Source organism: Drosophila subpulchrella, chromosome X, assembly GCF_014743375.2.
Source record: "Drosophila subpulchrella strain 33 F10 #4 breed RU33 chromosome X, RU_Dsub_v1.1 Primary Assembly, whole genome shotgun sequence".
Lineage (NCBI taxonomy): Eukaryota > Metazoa > Arthropoda > Insecta > Diptera > Drosophilidae > Drosophila > Drosophila subpulchrella.
This window is the reverse complement of record NC_050613.1, coordinates 19,190,861-19,213,532: the sequence shown is the minus strand read 5'-3', so window position 1 is coordinate 19,213,532 and position 22,672 is coordinate 19,190,861. Positions and strand designations below refer to the sequence as shown.

General features: G+C 43.2%; 1 protein-coding gene across 1 annotated transcript; it reads right to left on the bottom strand.

Moving 5' to 3' along the window:
• Positions 1-740: 740 nt before the first annotated feature.
• Positions 741-22,377, bottom strand: LOC119557002 (homeobox protein unc-4). The gene is made up of 4 exons (XM_037869533.1): positions 21,766-22,377; positions 2,777-3,015; positions 1,225-1,364; positions 741-1,152 (listed from the first exon to the last, which is right to left on the bottom strand). The coding sequence occupies exons 1-4, from the start codon at positions 22,217-22,219 to the stop codon at positions 741-743; spliced, it is 1,245 nt and encodes a 414-aa protein (XP_037725461.1). The 5' UTR covers positions 22,220-22,377.
• Between the last annotated feature and the right edge of the window lie 295 nt (positions 22,378-22,672).

Sequence of the window (22,672 nt, the reverse complement as noted above, 5' to 3'; positions counted from 1 at the left end):
AGTCGTCCCTCCTTCCCTCTCCCTCTTTCAATGTCTCTGTCTCTGTCTCTGTCTCTGCTCCAGCGGTCGCGAGCTGCATTTTTGAAAGTGCCCCGAGGTCGAAACTGCGACTCCGAGATTCCAACTGGAGCTGATGATGCGCTGCACCATGGAGAATGAAGTTGTTAGTGCTAAAAGCCCATAATGCCAGCGATAAATGATCGATAAATGATTCCGATAGAAATCAACTGGGCAAGATTAAGCAGATGATCGATAACTATAATAGCAACCATGCTTAAATAATCGGGAGCAGTCATAGGTAAATAAATGTTAGGTTTTGTACATAAGTAAGTAGTAATTTGCTCATTTACTGACTCTTTCGATTTTTGTTATCGGCAATCGTTTTATTCTTTTGGGTCAGAGTTTAGCAAATCGTTTCCACCGTGCGGCCTGCGTGTGAACTTGATGGATGCACTGCCTCCTCCTCTTAAAGATGCTTTTCTCTCTCTGGTTTTTTATGTCTTACCCCTCGAAGGCCCTCGGGCTCTTGGCTGGAAATTAAAATGCACTCGCATTTCGGCATGCGTATTCCTAACCGTACTCAAATTTGCACTGGCACACTCTTGACCCCCAGAAGACAAAAAAAATACCGCAGAGAGGTGAAGAGTTTGGGTTTACAGGTTATATTCGCACTTAGTACTTAGCTAGCCACCGAAATTGTAAGCCTACTTCACATGTATATATAAGCCATTTGATATTCGTTATGAACCCAGTAAGGATTCGATGCTGAAGGGGGAGCTGTAGAGGGTTTTGGGCGTGGTGGGTGGTGGGGCCTTTTCCAGTTTGATGGGCACCCCCATATCATCGGGATCCAGTTCGCTGCTGGTGCTCTTTTGATAGGTCCTCGAGGAGCAAAAGGAGTTGTCCTGACTGTCGCCAGTCACGTCCTCCTGGCCCTCGCCCACCACATCGATGGGCAGATCGTCTTCGCCATAGCATCCCACATCCTCCAGCTCGAGATCCTGCTCCTCCCCCTCCACCTCCTCCCAGCTGTCCTTGTGGGCAGCCAGGTAATCTGCCCTTAGCCGGGCAAGGTCCACTTGGATGCCTTTGAGACGCAGCTTCCTCGCCTGCCGGTCGATCGCCTTCTTCATCCGCTTCCTGCGTTGGGCTCTAATCGAGGATATTTGGCTTGGATCAGGATCAGGGGATCTGGGTTATATCTCAGTCTGATCTCGTACTCACCGCTCTCTAGCCCGCAGTTCTGTCAGTGGAATGGGAGCTCCACTGCAGCTCTGCGGCTGGGCATTGTGCGCCGGTCTTCCAGGACCCTTCTTCGTGTGATCCTTTTTGCGCCACTTGGCACGACGGTTCTGGAACCAAACCTGCAAGGAAATTGAATATGATAACATTAATATAGATATATCTACATATTCATAACTCGGCTAACCGAAGATCCCTTTATTTCATTTTAATATTCGGAATTAGATATGATATCATGAAATATTTAATCTTTACTATGGTATAATATTCGATATAATGGATTTGGATTCTTGAATGTTTCGATAGACCCACATATCCATTACTGGACAATCGTAGTTCCCTCCATTTCATTTCAATAAGTCACCAATTCGGATGCGGACGATTAACCAGACCAAGGGCAATATGTCATGCGCTCTGGAGATGGATCATCATCCTCATCGCGGTGGAGATCGTGACCACAGGGCGATGATGATGATGATGGGGTTGGAGATGGGGATGGTTGCTTTGGTTAGTTGGAGTCATAAGCAAGATGGCGTCGCTAATTGACGTGCAGTTTGCCGGGGAACCCAGCCGTATCGAGGGGGTGCCAGGGGCGGAGCCGCGGAGGGGCTTTTCCAGTGGGCGGCGGCGACCTGTGTGTGTGTGTGTGTGACAATTTGAAGTCATTTGCATGCATTGTGCATTTTTTAATGTGCAACAAATTGTTTTCGAACAGCGGCATGCAATGCCTCGTTGTGTCCCGGCTTTAACAAGAGCCCCTGCCCCGCAATTCTCCGGGTTTTGTATTTTCCTTTCCTCCAAAACCCGTGGAGTTACATACTATAGAGTCGACTGAATTTGACTGACTGGAGGGAATGACGAACGGACAGACTGTCGCTGTCTTGTCGTTCGCATTGACAAATTGATATGTCATGTCAAGAAACAATTTTAGACGAAAAGCGTAGCCAAATGTCCCCGTCACCGAAAGAGAGAGGGCTATAGCCACATATATAGCCACGATACCCAGATAGACAAAGACCCACGATAATCACACGGCTGACATGCAAAGTCAGCCATCGCCATCGCCATTCGAGTAGAGGGGAGGGGAGGGGGGGTTAAAGAAGTGGGGCCGCACGGGGGCGACAAAGGGTTAAGCTCCGCTCTGGGAATGCAATTGAAATCATTACAACAACGAGCGACACGAAACGCAATTGCAAATGAAATAAAATGAATTATAATGGATAAAAATAGTCAGGTAATTGGTTTTATTGAGTAATTGAGTCCCAGTTGCCACCAAATTGTTTTACAATGCTCACGCAAATGTTATCGAAACGGATCGAAATGGAACGAAGTGGGGATAGTACATATAGGGGTAGGGAATTGGGCATGGAATCAACTTGGTTTTCCTAAGAACTAGAAATAAGTGTTCCTCTTGATAATAAACGTGATCCCGAAAGAATTCTCCAGGAATTGCATGTGTAATAGGATAAAATAATAAGATATATTCCTGTTTTTCGACTATGGATTTTAAAAGAATATTTTATCTTGAACTCACCGCTATGCGACCCTCCTTCAGATCGAGTCTCATGGCCAGGGCTTCCCGCATGAATATGTCAGGATAGTGGCTTCCCAGAAAGGCTCTTTCCAGTTCCTCCAGCTGCCAGGAGTTGAAGTTGGTCCTGCAGCGTCGCCGCTTCGAGGATTCGGCATCCTCATCTGGTTCCAAATGGGGTTTAGGTTCTTCTTCCTTGATAAAGGTTGACTCCTCGCTGTCATTATCCTCATGACTAGAGTCTACATAGGGAAAAAGATCAGAAAAAATAAGGATATAGTTTGATAATGATATGACTTTCGTAAAGGTTTAAATATGGCTTAGGTCTTTCAGAAAGTAATCAAAATAATTGGATCAATTGTAATAATAATGCTTGACTTTAAGGTAAAGCAGGTATTTCAAGAAAAGCACAAATATTATTCGATTTCACCACATGTCGGTTAGATCGGAAGCCAGCCAGTGATAGCGGGTACAATTAACCGGCATAGTATCTGCTGGATATCGACCCACCGAATGGTGAAGTCCCAGTCACAGGGTGTATCCACGAATCCACGAATCCGTGAGTCCACGGACCCATGTATCCACGAGGCCATGTGTTGTTCCGGGGTGGAGTCGGTGCCGCTTGTTTCGGTCTCGTTTTATAATTGCAAACAATTAAAGTCTATTTATGCAAATTTCCAAGATATGCGAGTGCGACCAGACGGGGGGGGGGGGAACTGAAACCGAAACAGGAACCGGAAGTGGCCACGCCCCCCCATGCCTATCTGCCCCTCTGGAAATTCAGCAGGATTCAAGGAGGAGCGTCGTTTGTCTTTCTAATTTATAGCGGCGCAAATTGGTTTCCACAATTAGGAAGTGGTGGGTGTTGCTCGGATATGTTTAAAGCTCCAATGGCGGAAGTAAATTACTCCAACGGACCTTTCCCCCCCCCGAACCCTCTACCATTTGCTATGCCATATCCTTTTGCCGCCTTGGTTTTGCTCCGTTCGGTTGCAGTTTTAAGTGAAATTTAATTGCAAAAATTTGCCAGTGCCAGTGGTTTTGCTTTTCCTCCGGCCCCTACTGACTGGGCAATTAAGAGGGGGGGCTATCAGGGGTTTTTTTGGGGGGGGTTTGGGGCTCGGGGCCACTGGCTAACCACACGAATTACCAACTATACCACAGCCAAGAGAGGCACATCACATCTCCCAAAACCAGAATACAATAAAAAAATCATAGAGCGCTCGTCTACGTGAGTTTCATATGCCGAAATGCACACAGATTTTGACAATTTACAAACACATCTGCTAGCAAATCGAAGGAGTCGAAGGACGAAGTTCAACCCCTGTGCGACGCGACCCAGACGTTTCATAGAGTTCAGCAAACACCAAACACCGACCACCAAACACAACAAAGGGGGCAGGTCCCTGACAAGGACTCTGGCCATATCGGTATCGGTCCATCCAACAATGCCCTCACCCCTTATCCCACTCTCAACCTCATCATCACACTTGAAAGAGTAAATAAAATATAATTCCTCAAGGGTGTTATAAATAAAATTATCTGAATTATGGTTTTTGTTGACTTTCCGACTCCCCGTGGAAGGAGGTGGAGAAGGTGAAAAGGATGGGGGGAAGTGGTATATGGATTCTGGGACTCTGGACTCTGGACTCTAAACTCGTATCTCTGGCATAGTTCTGTGCGCCGCAGCATTTCGGGGGTTTGTCCTCCTAATTTGCCACGAAGATTCGAATTCAACTGGCAACTGGAACAGGTCTTTGGCTTTTGTTTTGGGTCCTCAGCTCGGGGATTTGGATTAACAGAGTGGGCACACGCTAGCAGCCTCATATGTTGGCCCGCAATCGATATGGGGCGTGGCAGTTAATGGCTCAAACATTTGCCGGCCATTTAGAGCTGGCGCCAAGGTGGCACAACTGAAACTGAATGAGACCCCCAAGGATTGATGGGGAATTCATTGAGCGTCGGGAATCTATAAGGTTACATTGGAAGAAAAAGTTCAGAGTATTGCCTTGCATTTTACTTTCTGAATGTTTAATATTTCAGTTCTTCATTTTTTAAAAACAATAAGCTCCTTAATTTATTATTTACGTTTTAAATATATGATGTGATATGAAAATAAACATTTTTATAAGAAACAAGGAAGAACGCTATAGTCGAGTACCTCGACTATCAGATACCCGTTACTCAGCTAAAGGGACCAAAGGGAAATGGAGATATGCAAGCAGCAAAGCGAGATTTAAGTGCGCCACCTACCGGCGGAAGACAGATTTAAGCATTGTGGGCGTTAGGGTAGGCGTGGCAAATTTTTTTTTGGATCAATCGATAGGTATTGACGAGACCAATACATTTCAGTTAAAATTTGTTATCTAGCATAAAAATTGTGGGCGCCACAGGCTTGGGCGGTTTGTGGGCGTTAGAGTGGGCGTGGCATATTCGCATAACAAACCTGCACTGCGTACAAGGCTACGGAATCTAAATCTGAAATCCCAATACTCTATCTTTGATAGTTTCCGAGATATCCGAGTTCATATTTACGGTTTTTTGAAGTTTGTGGGCGGTTTGTGGGCGTTAAAGTGGGCGTGGCAAACTTTTTTTTGGGTCAATCGATAGGTATTGATGAGAACAATTCATTTCAGTTTAAATTTTTACTCTAGCATCAAAACTGTAGTAGCCACAGTTTTGGGCGGTTTGTGGGCGTTAGAGTGGGCGTGGCACTCTACTGAAACAAACTTGCGCTGCGTAAGAAGCTCAGGAATCTGCTCGCCAAATCTCAATAGCCTAGCTCTCATAGTTTCCAAGATCTCAGCGTTCATCCGGACAGACAGACGGACAGACGGACAGACGGACAGACGGACAGACGGACAGACGGACAGACGGACAGACGGACAGACGGACATGGCTAGATCGACTCGGCTAGTGATCCTGATCAAGAATATATATACTTTATGGGGTCGGAAACGCTTCCTTCTGCCTGTTACATACTTTCCGACGAATCTAGTATACCCTTTTACTCTACGAGTAACGGGTATAAAAAGAATATGCTTACAATTAAAATATCTTCGACTGTTATTAAAACAATCGATTTTTTTCTTGCTTTCATTTCTTGTAAATTAATTCAGTGTAATCATTTTGCTCATAAACTCCTCGAGAGTTTCAACCCCCCGACACTCGTGCACCCCTCCCTTTAGCCAGCTAATTAAAAACATTAACCCAATTTAAATTGGGCCAGCAAATGGCAACTCTGCATCCGAATCAGATGCAAAGGCGATCGACTGAATTAGCATACAAACAGTATAAATTGCTGTCTGTTGTCTGCTGTCCAGTCGAGAATCCAGCCAGACCCATAACCCAGAATCCAAAACCCAAGCCCAAACGCGGCCTCAGAATCACAGTCAACCCCAGAACAGCGGGCCTCATCCTTTGCCCCTTAGTTTTGCCTAATTTCAAAGGTCGTTAAACAAACAAACTCAAGTGGAACAAAATGCACACGCAGATGAAGGAAGGAGGCCCTCGGGACGATGATGATGATGAGCACAAGGACACCAGACGAAACCCAGGGACATCCATTGCTCCGGGCTCATAACGACGACGACGACTTTCCACCTCCGAAACGACCCACAAAAAATTACCCAAAAAATGCCCCTAAAAATCTATAAAAAAAGAGATTGAAACTGGCGAAAGCGAAAAAAATGTGAGGGCTCATTAGCATTTATAGGCCACACAAATGTCGCTGGCTGGGAACGGAAAATCACCAAAATAGAAAAAAAAAACATTTTGGGGTGCCTTCTGAGGTTCATTAGAAGCTTGTCACATGATTTGATTTGCCTGGCCCAAAAAAAAAAAATAGAAACTCTAAAAAATACACAAATAAAACGCCCAAAAAATGGTAATGTTGGAAAGAATGTTAAAAAAATGGCTACAGGTTAGGCCACATAAACTATTAGGGCTGCTAATTGTGCGACCCTCAGTTTGACTCTTTTTTTTTCCTTTAGCAGAGTCAACCCTCGGGATCATAGGATCAGGAAAAAAATATAGAGCCCAGAATCAGGCATAAAGTCAGACACGCGCCCCTGACTCGGGGATTTTCCTTGTACGCCTCTGTTTCACACTCCAAACCCAAAATGTAACCCCTTTCTCGGCGACGCTTTTCATTGCCTGTCAAAGGCGTTTAGTTCCTGGGCACATTGATGGATTGTCCGAGTTTTCCCGACTCTACGTTGAAGTTTGTGACGCAACTACTTTTGGAGTGTGTTAAATCGTTTGGACAAAAACGTGGGAAGTTGGTAAATAATATGAAAGGTAAGTCTTCTTAGAATTATACCTTTAAGTTCTTATCGTATCTGGAAATTCTGTCAACGCTTTAGCTCAATCTTTTAACCAAGTATGTATATATTATAGAAGGTAAATCTATTGTGTAGTCTTCTAAAAACTGTACACTTAAGTTCTTAATGTACCTGGACATTCTGTCAATGTTTCAGCGTAATCCTATAACTTGGACATCAAGTGGGCTAAATACTTTGAGATTCCCTTTTCAGAGTCCTCTTTGCCACCCCTAGAGATCCGATCCGATCGCTTGAGTCCATCATCATTAGCCGACGACTCCGCCAACCGCATTACAGTAGACACCCGGACAATCGCCATTTGCGAGGTGCCCAGTAATTTGTCTAGGTCCCGACTCTGACGCCGTCACTCAACTCGGTCCCATGTGGTGGGCTCTAACCCCCCGTTATCCCAACCCATACCATCCTATGCCATCCCATCCTAAACTGACTAATACCAGACCCAGGTCCTTGTCCAAAGTCTCATTTCCGTCGGCCGCTTTATGGACGAGCAATAATAACCGCAATCGGAGCGCAGAGCTCCGTTCTCCAAAGGCACCGCACAGTGGGCCACAAATGTGTGGCACTTAATTTAATGAATTTCTTTGCACTTTGCCTGGTGCCTGGTGGATGGTGCTTCGCCAGTTTCCAGGAAGGGATCTCCAAGGAGCAGAGGGACGAGGAGCCGGGAAACACCGGCTGGCTGCCCACTTGCCACATGAATTTATACGAGTTGTTTGCATTAAAACGAATTGATCGACACGACGAGCGAGTGAAATCGACAGCAAAAGGCTGTCCAGGTTTTCTGGCACTGGTGCACTGGTCTCGTTTCAGTTTGGTTTGGTTTCGGGTATATGTAGCTCTCGGGGTCTGGGGTCCTGAGTTCTGAATTCTGGGGTCTGGGGTCTGGGGTCTGAGGTCCGGCGATCTGGTCGGGCCGGGTCATTGCTCATCTGCCAGGCCAGGCACGTCAACGCGGCAAATTACTTTGCCCTGCTGCTGCGATGCAAAATTGAAAATTCAAAGGGGCGGGGCGGGGGAAGTGGAAGTGGCCGAGTGGTTAACTTGGCAACATGCTAGCCACATCCATCTACCAGTACCTGTTGCCCCCCTGCACTCGACAAAATCTTGTATGCCTGAAAGAATCATGCATAATCATGCATAACACAGAAATGTGATTATAATTCCCAACCTATCTTTCGGGAAGACAAAGAGAAAAAAGCTAAGATCCAAATAATCATTCAGAGACTTTTTATATTTTATTTCATTTTGATCATGTGATTAATAAGTTAAGTCCGTATCCTATTTACAAAGCTTTAATTATATTTTTTTATTTTTCATTTGATTCATTATACCACCACCATAACTTTTCCAAGTGTACACTTGCCTCTCTCCTGTTTGCTGGTTGAGCTGCATGTTATGATTAAATTTTGATAGCCAACAACAATCAAGTCAAAGAAAATCAATAATTTTTACGCATCTTGTTACGATGTTGCCAGCTGCCCCCCTCTTTGGCCCCTGAAAGTACCCCTTGTAACCCCCCTGGCCCAGAGCGAAGTCTGCTGCCATGACGAACTGCTCTCAAACGATCTACCAGCTACGATCGACATGCCAAAGCGGCGCATAAATGTTTTGTTGTTTTAATGAAGACGTCCCTGGATCTTGGATCTGGGGTCTTGAGTCTTGAGTCTTCCGTCTTCGGTCCTCAGTCTTCAGTCTTCCCGAGTCGAAGAAGACATCAAGGCGTTGCATGCCACATTTTTTACTTCATTCTTGCCTGCTTCTTTTTCTCTTCTCTTCTGTTTTTTTTTTTATTTTGCGCTTTCGTTTCTTTTTTTTTCAACTTTTTTTTTTTTACATTTTTGCGAAGGGGCGCGTCAGCGTCTGCACGCCAAGAGGATCGCTCTATCGCTATCTCTATCCGGGTATCGGCCCTCTCGCTCGCTCGCTGGCAGCTTGTGGCGCATTATTACGAATAGGGTCTAATTATTGTGGCAAGCCCCTGAGCTATAATTTGCCTGATTGATTTACATAACGATCGAAAATGATCAAGACATTAATTTCTTATTAACGTCGTTTCGTTCGGTTCGGTCGATCGTTGGTTTCTTGGTTAGAGCTCGTCTTCCTTCAGATCGGCACAGATCGCTTCGGTTATAGGTTGCTGTTGTTGGGGAGAGGATTGGATGCGCCTACGTCTGGTTGGGGCCTTGGCTTCGGCTTCGGTTTGGGGATCGGGATCGGGATCGGGTTCGGGTACGGTCAGGTTTTCCTTTGGCTTCGGTCTCTGGGGCGTAACTCTGAACGGGGGCTGCACTCGTTTTCCTACCCATTCCACATTCAGTCCTTTCCTTTTCGGTTCCCTGCTTTGTTACCATGTTCGTGGCTCTAACGACTTTCCATCGATCGCCGGTGGGTTCTACATGCACATATATATATATTTATACATATATAGACATATCTGATCGGGGGCGCCACAAAATCCACTTACAGTGTTGCATGTGCTGGCTCCATCTCTCTTGATTTTGCGGCAGCATTCCGTCTATGGCTAATTTTCATTTCATTTAGCTGCTTTAAACGCTGTGTTATTGGACAGTTATTAATTTGATATGTTCACCAAGTATCCCGTGCTAGATTTTCTTATGGCACATGGCATGTCATCCAATCTTGCATGCTCAACACCATTTATTGCGGATCCCCTTGGTTAAGTCGGTTCATTACACAGCGCTTTAGCACATTGACAACACCTTGTTTACGCCTTAAAATTTGCTTATAGTTTTTTACCAAATAATAAAAAATCATTGATCTCTTAATTACTAATTACGAACTTTAAGACATTTTAAAACATTTGAAGAGTGCTCTTAATAATTATTTCCGCATAAACGAACTTTACACAATTTGTGCCAATTTAAGACTACTCTAATGGTGTCTTATTATTACCGCCCCACGTTGGGCGCCAGTTTTTTTGCAACAGTTAAATGTAACGAGATAGTACGTGAAAGAACTTTTTGTTTGAAATGTAAGCTAAGCGCTTCACAGCAGATTATCCAAAAGTGAACCCCGCATAAACGATCTTCGCCTTGTGCCACTTTTATTTTTTTGCCCAATTTTAGGCTTCCTCTGCGATGTTGCGCTTCCTCGTTTCACGATCCGCGTTCCCTTCGCCACCGTTCCGCGTTCCTCATTCCGCATTCCGCCCGTGCCCTGGCCGATCGTTTTGTTCGTTTCGGACATAATTAATGTTAGTTTTAACGCTGCTTGAAAATGTTATTTCCCTTGATTATAGGAGGGCTGCCGTCTGCTCTCTGTCCCTATGGTTCCGTCTCTTTCTGCTGCTCTGCTTCTTCGCCGCTGTTTACGGCCGCTGATTGTTGGGTGTCTTTTTTTCCCTCTTTTTTTTTGGCGTTTTCAGCGCTGCTCTGCCGCTGCGGGCAGTCATGGGGAAACATTTTATGACGATTACTGTAATTCGTTGCCGCAAACAATAATTACTTTCCATTACGAAAATGGCGGGCATATTATCACCTGAATATCACACACACACACACACGCTGGAACCAAGAGACCAATACCACCATCACAGGTGTGAAGCCGCGCCTGCGCCGGCGTCAACGTCAAAGTAGACTTGCAGATATTGCCATCTCAAGAGCTCAAGATCTCAAGATCTCGAGATCTCGAGATCCCAGGAACCCGAAACCGAACCCGATTCGCTATGGCAAATGAAACCTTCGGCTGCTTGGCCATGCAACGTTGTCTAAAATTTTCGGTAATAAAATATGACAACTCAATCAAGGCCCATAAAAGAGCCAACACCAACAACAAGCACAATGATTTTGGGGCGGTGCCCGCTTGAAGATCGGCCACAACAACAGAAAACAGAACCGAAAGCTCCAGCTCCGGTAATTTGCAGAGGCTGCAAAGACGATCAAAATTTACGATCATTTTGTTTTCAAAATCAATTTAGAAAGGAAGCGCGGCAAAGATCAGGCTCTGGCCGAGAAAGAGATAGCAGCAGGCGAGGGAGAGAGAGAGAGCACAAATTGAGTTCTTAAGTTGTCTGGGGAATCTGGGCAATCTGAGCAATCTGAGGAACCTGGGGAACCTGGGGAACCTGGGGAACCTCGGGAACCTGAGGAACTAAACTGGAGTGAGTCCTCTAAAGCTGCGGATCGGGCCATCATGCCGATTCGCTGGGATCTCGTTTTGGCCCTGCTGGTATGGGATTCTCCACCGTTTTCGGCAGTTATTAGCCTGGTAAAACACGAGTCTTGCACATTTGAGAGCTTGTAATTTACTTAATTTGATTACGAAGCGACGTCGTTTTGCTCTCTTGGAAGAGAGGGCGTGGTCCGGCTGTCTATCTCTTTCGCACTTGTGTGTGTGTGTGTGTGTGTGTGTGTGCTGCAGGTGCAAGTTTGAAGAACGATGGAAGTCACGGATTTAAGGTTGTGGGGTGCCATTTTATTGGCAGAACCTGAGAGGTCTTGCTGATATATTATGTATTATTAGGTAAGAAAATAATTTATTAAAATTTTACTTTAATAATTTCCTATGTAAATTATATCTGCCATATTTACTTAACTACTTGCCTTAGTAAGGGAATATTTGAAATATGATAGAAATGCAAAACACTCTTGCATTCAAGGTAACAACTTAATGCACAACATTGAAGTTATGTAAATTATACCTTTTAATAAGCCAATTAAAATATTTACCCTGCCACAAATGCTACCCATAAGACAAGCCACAATGGCACATTAATTTTAATTTGCTTCTGAAAATCCACTTGTATTCCCAACCAGTTGTTCCGTTGCGAAAGCTCATCCAGTTATATGTGGCCATAATCCCCAAAATACCATTGGTATGGGTGGTTCCAAGAACAATTTCGGTTTCTTTGTATAATTAATTGGGCCAACAAATCTCGGCGCAAAAGCCGAAAACCATGGCAGACAAAATCTATTAATATAGACAATAGTTTATTAATTGAAAGTTATGTCTGACCCGGACGGATGATTTATGCACAAAGCAAAGGCAGTCAGAAAATGTGAGCAAAAGCACAAAGCACGGCAAAAAAAGCAGGCTAAAAAGGTAAAAAGCAAAAAAAGACGATGAAGAAGCAAAGAGGCGAGCATAAAAATTGATTTCTGCTGCTGCTTTTAATGAATTCTTCCAAAGGAGAAAAAACAAAAACAAAAAAAACAAAAGCAACAACAACGACGGCAGCAGTTTCAGCCAACAACAACAACAACAACAACACAATCTCAATCAATTTCAAGTCGCACATCACATCAAAACAAATTACCAAGGAATTAATTTGCCATCGGAATCACGCAAGCGCAGATTTAGGCCCACGCGAGCGAAAGAGAGAGCGACAGCGAGGATTTTGGCTGCACTGAGAAAAATAAAGGTGTGTTGAAATAGCAACTAGTTATCATCAAAGGAACCATACGAAAATATTATAATGTTCTTTTGATTTTTTACCAATGTTCATGAGAAACGAAAGGATTCTGGGTTAGCCACATTGCATTTTATCGTAATATTTGGGGAATTACCCATAAAGACAATACGCCTACACAGACAAAATTCTGACGTTCTCATTTGAGTTGAAATTGTTCTTAAAATAAGAACGACATTTTTTAAGTTGAAAATATTTCCAATTGTCTTGAATCAAGCCGAATTAGTCTATTCTCATTAAAATGTTGGTAAATAAACTCAATTGAGGTATTCTCTTCTCACCATTTCGTTTTGATATCAAGAACATTGAACCCAAATTGTACTCACACGGTTTTTAAGAACGAATGTTCTCAATTCAAGAACAATGTACTTGAATACTTCTCTCTGTGTAGGTGCAGGCAACGTTTTTTTTAATAAGTAAATATACATATCGGATACTTATGCCATAAAAGAGATCTTTTTTTTTGCAGTGTACAGGATTCAAGCACAACGGGTTTTCGGGCGATGGCGATTAATAGAGCGAAAGAGAGGGCACGAGAGGGGGGTGGATGGGGCAGGGATGGGCGGCAGGGGGGAAGGGAGGTAGGTGCCGTGATTAATACATGAGGATTTAATTAACTTGCCATCGCACTATCTCTTTCGCTCATCTCATTCCACTGGAATGCGCAAACTATGGCGACTGCGACGCCGCGTCGCTGCCAAAAAAGAGGGAGAGACAGAGACGGACAGAGAGAGCAACTTGTTGTAAATGGTAGGTGTACGTGTGCGTGTGTATGTGTATAATAAGCAGGTGTGCGTTTGTGTGTGTGTGTGCGTGTAATTGAAACGTGTTTCGCTGTTGTTGTTGCTGCTGTCGAACGCCTGCAGCGCGAAAATCGGTGGCATGTATAATTTTTATCACCTTTAATTAACTTTTCAATTAATAAAAAAACGCAGCAACAACAGCGCCAAACATGTTGAGCGCATGTTAAGCGGAAAAGTCGCAGCTGCCCCAACTGACCAGGGTGGCGAGAAAGAGACAGAAAGAGGGGGGCGAGAAAGAGAGAGGAATATCGAGGCAGACGGGCGAATTGCCGACGGCATTTGGCCAAAACAACAAAAAACATGGCTAAAACAGCGGCGGAAACAGATAGGAATGCGAATACTTATATCCCTGCTCTCTTTTCCCTCATTTTTTGTTTCACTTCCGTTCGGAACCACTTTGTTCTTATCCCTATCTCTCTATCCACTTTCTCATAATTAACTACTTTGTATTCTGCCTTTAAGGATTTCACTTTCTTTTTTATTCACCTCAGTTTTATCACCCTCGAAAGGTAAAAACTGAGAACTCAGTTTATTGATGTCTTCAAATTGCAATAATTATAGTTTCCTATTTTTAATCGCCTTCTATCTCAATTAATTTTTATACACTGACCGACATATAATAATGAAATTGGAGAAAGTAATTTCTTTTTAAGGAAATCAATTCATATGGCATTCACCGAAAGCCACGCACGTTTGCTCTAAACCAAAGTAATGCCAAGTCAATCGTGTCCCAAAAATTGATTAAAAACCGCATCGACTCGTGGAGAACAATAAACAGTGGGGCTCCGAAAAGCACGAACGGAAGCGGAAATGAACACCAGCACACACACACACACACTCATGCTCAAAACGACGGGGAAATAGCTTCAAAGTCAGCTGAAAGTGTCATTACAACTCACCGAAAACCAAAGCAAAGCATGGAAAAAGCAAAGAAAGCGGAAACAACAACAACAACAACAAGAACGGAAAAAGGGAAAACTTTCAGGGACGTCTGCTGCTCCTCCCGCCCCCCGTCCCCCCTCTCTCCCCTCTCTCTAGAAAACCTCCCTGGGCATACGGCTCAATTCAATTTTATCGTTTCAATATTAACCCAAAACAACCCCACAATATTGCCTTCATTTAAGGTTTATTAGATACAACGACAACGTTGTGGAGGCAGCTTGAGGTGGAGCTTTGGTATAGATGGGGGTTACGAGGTTTGGGGTTCGGGGTTCCGAGTTACGAGGTTCGGTGGTGAGGGCGGGGGTGGGGGTGGGGGGGGGGGGGGGGGGCGAAAGGATAGACAGCCAACGAGCGGAACGCTCTTGGATACAAGAAATATTGTGACTACAGCAACAGCGAGACAATATGGGAGTTACGGAGTCGACTGAAGTTTACTCCCTATAAGAAGTTATAATAACTATGTATATTTACTTGATCATACTTTGAACATCGAAAAGATGTTCTTAAAACACAAAAGTTTCACTTTATCAAAGGGATATCTGTATTGGCTCAAAGAAAAAAGAAAAAAAGGCTAAAATAATCAACTCAGAGAGAAATATCCAAAAACATTGTTCTTGAATTGAGAACATTCGTTCTTAAAAACCGTGTAAGTGCATTTTGGTATCAATGCATAAGCACTTATACTATAACTCTTAACACTATAGTATAACTCTTAAGTTTAGCATAACTTTTGCTAAGTACAACGGTAGTCGAATCAAAAATCCTTCCAAAAAGGACACGAAAAACAAAATTTTCCAATTTACCAACGAAATCCGACGGAGAAAGGCGCTTAGAAATCGGAAGAGAGGGGGGCTGGAGGGAAAGTCCGTAGACAGGGTGGTGTATAACGAGGATAAATGCCTTGGTATATGTATATACACACACGTATGTGTGTTTGTGTAATGGCATAAACATTGATCCAACCGTAAAACTGGCTGACAATCGAGTCGGGCAAAAGGAGCGACAGAGAGAGAAAGCCAAGGAGGACGAGGACGAGGACGAGGCCAGGGTCCTGCCAATCCCCATCCCCCCCCTCCCCCCTTCTCCCTGTGTTATATTTTGGACCATGGCACTGAGCCAAACCGAAACGACGCCAAGCCAAGTGTATAAATTGTATTAGCCCCGAAGTGTCGTGCGGCTTTCCTTCTCCACCCCATTTTCCTGGTTTTTTTTCTAGGAAAAGCGGGCGGTGGCGGGGGCGTAACCAGGGTAGGCAATTGCTCGTCCTCCCCCCACCCCCCTCGTTTCCATCCGAAGGTGGTTGATGCGCACCATACGCACACACACGCACAACAAAGGGGGGGGCGGATTTTTCCTGGGCGAACCACATGGCGTATACGCAATATGGCCGCCATCGTCTTCTTTGCAGCCAGACAAAGGAGGAGAATGCAGTGGGAAGGGGTTATAAAGAAGGGGTTAGAGAAGGGGTAGAGTGAGGTTAAGTAAGGAGAACAACCATGTCGGGGAAGAGGAAGAATGGCACCACCAACTCGGTGTCATTTGCAGCAAATTGCAAACCGCAACAATTTCACAAAGGACAGCGAAACAAGTGACACACACAGATACTCCGCACACACACACACACACACGCACACTTGCACCCACCAGCGGGGAATAGAGCGGAATGGAATGAACGGGAATGGAATGGAATGGCAGAGCAATCTGTTTCAATATAAACGCACATGAGGCATTTACGAGAGAATCCAACAAGCGTCGAGGGCTTTCCGAGTGGGGTTTTCCGTTTTTGGGGTTGGGATTTCCCGGGATCACGGTATCCCGTTATCCTGGTGTGTGTGTGTGTGGGTGGCCTACGCCACTTAAATGCTGCTAGATTTTGTTGTTTGGTCAACAGTTTTTAGTAGTGCCCTGTGCGGCTGTTTTGATTTTATGTAATACCCTATATGAAGGATCCTTAAATGGGATTAATTGATATGTATAGTATGATATTTATTAAAAAGCTTTTATTTGGTTATACCTAACATGACGGGAACTTAAATAGGATTAGTAATATTTAGTATATATTTGGTATTATATTTAGTATATAGTATATATTAGTATATTTTTATGGTATCTAGTTTAAATGTTTTCATTTAATTGTGGGCTATTCAAAATTGTAAAATAAAAACTTCGTGTTGCTATAACTTTTCACTAAAATATTTTAAAAACTGGTCAGATATTTGTTGGATCTTCAAAACAGAGGTGTGTAGGACATGCACACTTCGACTTGATCCGAAGTCACCCTCGCCCACTTGATTCTAGGGGTTGCTACCACTCGGCCACACACACATCCACATCCTTCGGCTCCCTGGGGTGTCATAATTCTTGACGAGCTCATCTTTTACTTAAGTTTTACATAATTTTCATGTCGTCGAGGGGGAGGTCGCTTGTTGGGCTCAAGTCCATGGAGATAACATAAAATCGGGACGTGTGTGGGTGTTTCTGGTTTTCTGTTGCCTTTTTTTTTCTTTCTGAGGGTGGTGAGCTCAGCCTTAGCGGTAAAACGCTCGATTCTACGTGCTTGCGGCTTTTCCGCTTAGCGTTTCCTCGCTGTTTGATACTTTTTCCACCCAAAATCCCCCGCCTCCTTTGGCTTTGGGTCGTGTAATTGCCTCGATTTCTTGACACTTGTCGACACAGATTGCTAACAAAGTGGCGAAATGAATAGGGAAAATTCGTGGGGGCTTGGTTTGTGATTGATTGACCATTCCACATAATTTTGCCACTGCCCTCAGACTCCCACAAGCAGTTATTAAATAATAAGCGAGGCGAAAAAACCCTTCGCTACAGCCAATAAATTCAACATTTTAGTGGGTCTAACCCTAATTTGCTAATCGCAAAACGAGCTGTACGATTCGGGGGCGGGAGGAGGCGTGGCACTTGTAATGGTATTTAAGAAAAATTACACCTCAAAACTGTAAATGGCCAAAGAACACAGAAACAAAGAAAAAAATGAGAAACAAGTCAAGTGCCCGAAACAAAAACCACAACAACAACAATGAACACCCCCTATATACCCCTTTATTTAATTTTTTTTTGCATTTTCTACAAGCTTTTCTTGTTTTTTTGGCCAAAATGTTTTTATCTAGCGCCGCCATCTTTGTGCTAAACGGTAATTCAACAACGGTAAAGCCACGACGAAAGGCAGGGGCGTAGTGGGCCAGAAAAGGGGGGGCGGAATGGGGCACTAAGCCAAATCCGCCCCTTGAAGTGTTTATCCTTCGGTTTGGGGGCAGGGGAACGGCTTTTTTGGGGCAGGACTGGCCCAAAGTGTTTTCAATTTAAGTTTAGAGAACAAAACGCCTTTTGATTTTTATTAGTCCACCAAGGGGGTGGACCCAAAAAAAAAAGAGAGTTAAAAAAACGTAAAGGGGGTATACAGCCATTTGGGAGTGGGGAAAATTAAGCGAGCTGCCAAAATGCATTCGCAGTCGGCCTAGAAAAAAGATGTTGCCTTCTATTTTGGCCTGCTGCCATTCAGTTGAATTTATGGCCACCGGCCAGGGTTGTCGCCCTCATAAATTATGCAAATGCTAATGCAAATGCAAGGACGACGTGGGCGGTTTTGGTGGCTCGTGATGGTCTGCGGGTATTTAGAGCCGAAATAAAGGAGGCGAAATAAACTGGCTTTGCTTTCCGATTTCTTGTTTTCGTTCTGGTTTTTGGCAATCGCCTAAATGGGAGCCCACTTAAATAATTATCATTTCCCGGGCCAAAAAAAAAGGGGGGCGCTCGTCAAAAGCTCATCAGGGGCCCGACGATCGGACCAATTAGTGCAACGAGCCCACTGAGCGTTTTATTAATTAGCCAAGGAAAATCTCGGTGGAAATTGGACCCATATATGTGTACCCCTACCCATACCCCATACCTATCCCTTCCAATTTCCCCGTTTTTGAGGCGAACAAGAGTCCCATTAGTCGCTGATGTTGATGGGCTGCGTTGTTCGTTTTTCGGCTCTTCGGGCTTCCAGTCTTGTTTTCGGCCCCACCACTCACTCAATCTTTCACTTTTGGGCGAGAGAAATCTTCGGATCAGCACTCATAAATTCGTCCATGAAAAGCCTATCATCTGCACTGAGAAAAATGAATGATTGATCTGACCTAAAACTAACTCTTTGGTTTATTTCCAATTTATTTGGAAATATTAAAGATACAAAGTAATCTATTGATTACCCATGACAAGTGCTACAATAGAGTTATAAGTAACATTAAAATATTTAACTAGAAGTAGTTTATTCCATTATAATTACATATCCCCTTAAAGTATTATTCTCATATAAGGGGCTATACCATCTACCTTCAATGTAAGCCCACTTAATTTAAAGATACCAATACAGAGAAAATTCTAACGTTCTCATCTGAGTTGAAAATGTTCTTAAGAATAGAACGACTTTTTTGAAGTTGAAAATGTTTTCACTTTGCTCGAATCAAGTATTTACATTGTATATCTCAACAAATAAACTATTTGACCAGTCAGTAATGTTTACTTATCAAAAAGTTGTTAAATAAACCCAATTTAACCTTTCTCTTCTCACCATTTCGTTCTAATGTGCCAAACATTGATACCAAAGTGTTCTTACACGGTTTTTAAGAACAAACGTTTCAATTCAAGAACAATGTACTTGAATATTTCTATCTGTGAAGATACCTTAAACATTTGGTTCTATATCTTGCATTGCAAGTTTTTCGCCGTGCAGCCCTACCTGTTCCCCTCCTCATCACATTTTCCACTCGACACAATCACAATTAATCTATGGGTCCAGTGGCTCGGTTCTCCCAGTAGTTCGGTTCTGCCCCCCGACGTCCCTTGAAATGATGGCAATTACCAGAAGCGCTCGCGGTCAGCGCTGTCTAATGAGCGGCCATCGACTGGAGCGGATCACCTGAGATCACCTGGGATCACCTGAGAATACCTGGTACTGGCTCTCATACTGGGAGCCACAACAACTCAATTCATTCATCACCGATAGACTGATGATCGCTGGCCGGGAGGGGGCCTTTCGAGGCCCAAAAAACAAAAAAAGAAAACAAATGGAAAAGGAAACCGAATAAAGAAAACCTGACGGGGCGTGCCAATGGCGTTCTTATTAATTTGCCCAATTTCCACAAGCAGAGGGAAATGGGGAAAAACTTAATTAAAATGTCGTAAACGAAAATTGTATGTTTAGGCACGCGGTTGGGACTGAGCGGGCTGGGAGCTACCAAAAATAATTAAGACATTTCGCTTCTCGTTCGACCTTTTTTTCTTTCTGTTTTTGGGTTCACGAAAATGTTAAGAAAAATTGCTGCCACAAATTGTTTGGCTGCCCAATTTCCTCAAGTCCTCCCCTTGACTTTCCCTGATATCTCGCCGCTCTCTTTACAGTTTTCTCTGTTAGCTGTTTTCGGCTGTTTTCCTGACTTGAGCTCTCTTTTTTTATTTTCTGGTTTCGGGGCCGCGACCGAAAACAATAAAAATGACTAATGGCAGCTAATTTCCCGTCGTCGGGAAAAGCGAGGAGTTGGAGGAGGAGGTTGAGGCTGAAGATGAGGCCCGGCCAGCAGAAGAGTTTCCCATTCGGAATTGGATGCGCCTCAAAAGTAGTTCAATTGCCAAAAGACAAAAGGCGAAATGCAGGCGTTTCCCGGATTGGGCGTGACCCGGGCAAAAACAAAAAAGGAAACCTAAAAAATGCATGGGATAGGAAGACTTCACCTGTCACTGCTCATTTCCCCTGCACCATTTCCCATATTCCATTTTCCGAGGCCAGGTGCCTCGCACTTCTTCGTTTCCCATTTACAAATTGTTGCAGTTTTTCATTGACATCGAGGCTTGAAAAAAGGTGGGGGAAATTAGCAAGTTTGAGTGGAATCGATCGGTTAATGACTACCAAAAATCGTCTATTCACCCATCGAAACGGTTGCTCAGAATTTTAAAAATGTGCAGTTAGGAGAAAACTTTTTAAATTAAAAAAAAATAATATTAATTCCACACAGAGACAATTCTTACGTTCTAATCTGAGTTGAAAGTGTACCTAAAAGTAGAACGACATTTTTATAATTGAACATGTTTTCATTGTGCTTGAATCAAGTTGAGTTGGCGTTATTTGTATTGTATATCTCAACAACTAAACTATTAGTCCTGTCAGTAGGGTATACTTATTAAAAAGTTGTTAAATAAACTCAACTTAACTTTTCTCTTCTCACCATTTCGATCTAATATTGAGAGCATTGATACCAAAATGTACTTACACGGTTTTCAAAAACGAATGTTCTTAATTCAAGAGCAATGTACTTCAATATTCATTTTATTTTACATATTAAAAACAATTTTATATTTTGAATTCAAGTTTGGAAATGTTTTTTTTAGCTTCTCACTGCGATGAGCATATTAAAACAGGTTTTCTAACGAGAACTATTTAAGAGAGTTGGCTTTCCCAAAAATTAGGTGATGGCTAAAATAATATTTCTGTGTTTCCCGTCCACTAGATAAACCATTTCACCTAAATTTCAACTGACCGCAAATAATTAAGCATTGTTTAACCGTAATTCCCGGCAAGGACACTCCCGAAATTGCGTTATTTACGAGCCGAGCCACCCACAAATCCCACCCACATTCTATGGCACTCATTTGTTCATTCATTACATTCATTAACTTTGCGGCGAGCTTGCGCAGATAATGCAATTTTCCAAATGGCCGAATGGAAAAACAAGTTTTCCGGCCGGGACCCGCCGCGCACTTTATTCAATTTACCAATAAAATTTCAATCGAATTGCTCCTTTTAATCAATTCGCCGCCACCCACACACGCATTTACATACGCGCCTGCATAATTCCGGTGTTTTTATGTTTTTTGATCAATTTTTAATCAACAACAGCGGCAACAACAACAGCAACAACAGCAAAGCAACAACATTATTTGCCTGCAGGCCAGCTTTTAATGTGTCCGTGTATTTGTGAAGAGTATCTGTGTGTGTTTGGCCGCTTGTAATTGTTGTTGCTGCTTGTTGATTATGCACGTAATTAAATTTGGACAGCAATTTTGTGTATTTTGGCCAAATGCGAAATACTTTGTTAGTTTGTAGAGAGAGAGAGAGAGATATAAGGTCCCCGCAATAGAGTGGCCTTTCTCGGAAAAAAATTATTATTATTTGTTTACTCTTCATTACATAAACATTTTCTGTTGACACACAATTTTCATGAGATTCTTAAATGCTGACAGCTTTAATATAAGTTAAATAAAACTGTTAGGAAAAAATTTACCAATATAACAGTTATAAGGTTCATAAACCATACTCTCCTAAGAACAAAGTATACACAACTTACCATTTTATGGTAGTTTTACTATTAAATGAACAAGACGTATTGTATAACAAAAAAAAAACTTTACCCATTAAATTGTGAGTAGTACAAACAAAAACAAACAATAAATATAGTACATAATTTTAGTTTTGTCACTTACCCTCGCGGATGATGTGCGGATATCCGCGTGAGCTTTCATGTTCCCTCATTGGATTGTCCTGATTTTTGAAAGACGGCAGTGGTTCCAATTTAATAGTTTGCTGATCCTGATTTTCCCCCAGCTCCCAGTTCCGATTCCGATCCCTTTGCTGCTGAATTGCTGCTGCTGCGGCCGCCGCATTGGCTCGCTGCATTAGCGCCATCTGGCGGAGCATATAGACGGAAGACGAACTGGATGCGGATCCCGTGGAATCCCTTGGATTTGGGGATTGGGAATCGATGGGCAGTCGGAGGAAGGGCGACCATCCTGGTACTCGCAGGTTGACGGCGGCTGCTGCCGCATAAAGTTGCAGTGCGGATGCCGCATGCGGATGTGGATGCGGATGCGAGTGCGGAGCTTGCACCTGCGCCTGGTTAGCGGCTGCCAGCTGCAGTTGTTTGATCAGCTGATCCATTTTTAGGTTAGCCTTGGGTTGGCTTAGACCCAATATGATAGTTTTGGCTTCTTTAATGGTGTCCTTTCTGCAAAGTTCTTCTTAAATTTCTTGATATTAAGTAAACATTTTATTCACTTCCTTAAAGCATTTAATTTCAAGTTTATTCAAGTTATGGCTTTGATATTATCGTTTTGTGAAACTTATTTAACAACTTTGTGATAGCTTCTGGCTTAATTCTTAGCCATGTTTAAACTGCAGGTTAACTGTCTTTAACTTGCAGTTAGTTTCGTTACCACTGAACAGATTCTTTCAAGGACCTTTAAATTCTATCTTTCACTTTAATGTTCACTCATGGGTATTTGTGATTCAACTATTGTCCTGAAGGGTTATCGTTAACTTCCGTTCGATCTAAAGGATCTTTCGGTTAACTTCGTTTAACTTTTTGGAAATGAGTTCCAAATTCACGAGGCA

Coding starts and splice junctions, on each gene's coding strand:
- LOC119557002 (XM_037869533.1), bottom strand. CDS start 22,219: ATGGATCAGCTGATCAAACAACTGCAGCTGGCAGCCGCTAACCAGGCG. Junction 3,016..21,765: donor TCCGCACATCATCCGCGAGG/GTAAGTGACAAA, acceptor TTCCCTATGTAG/ACTCTAGTCATGAGGATAAT. Junction 1,365..2,776: donor TGAAGGAGGGTCGCATAGCG/GTGAGTTCAAGA, acceptor ATTTCCTTGCAG/GTTTGGTTCCAGAACCGTCG.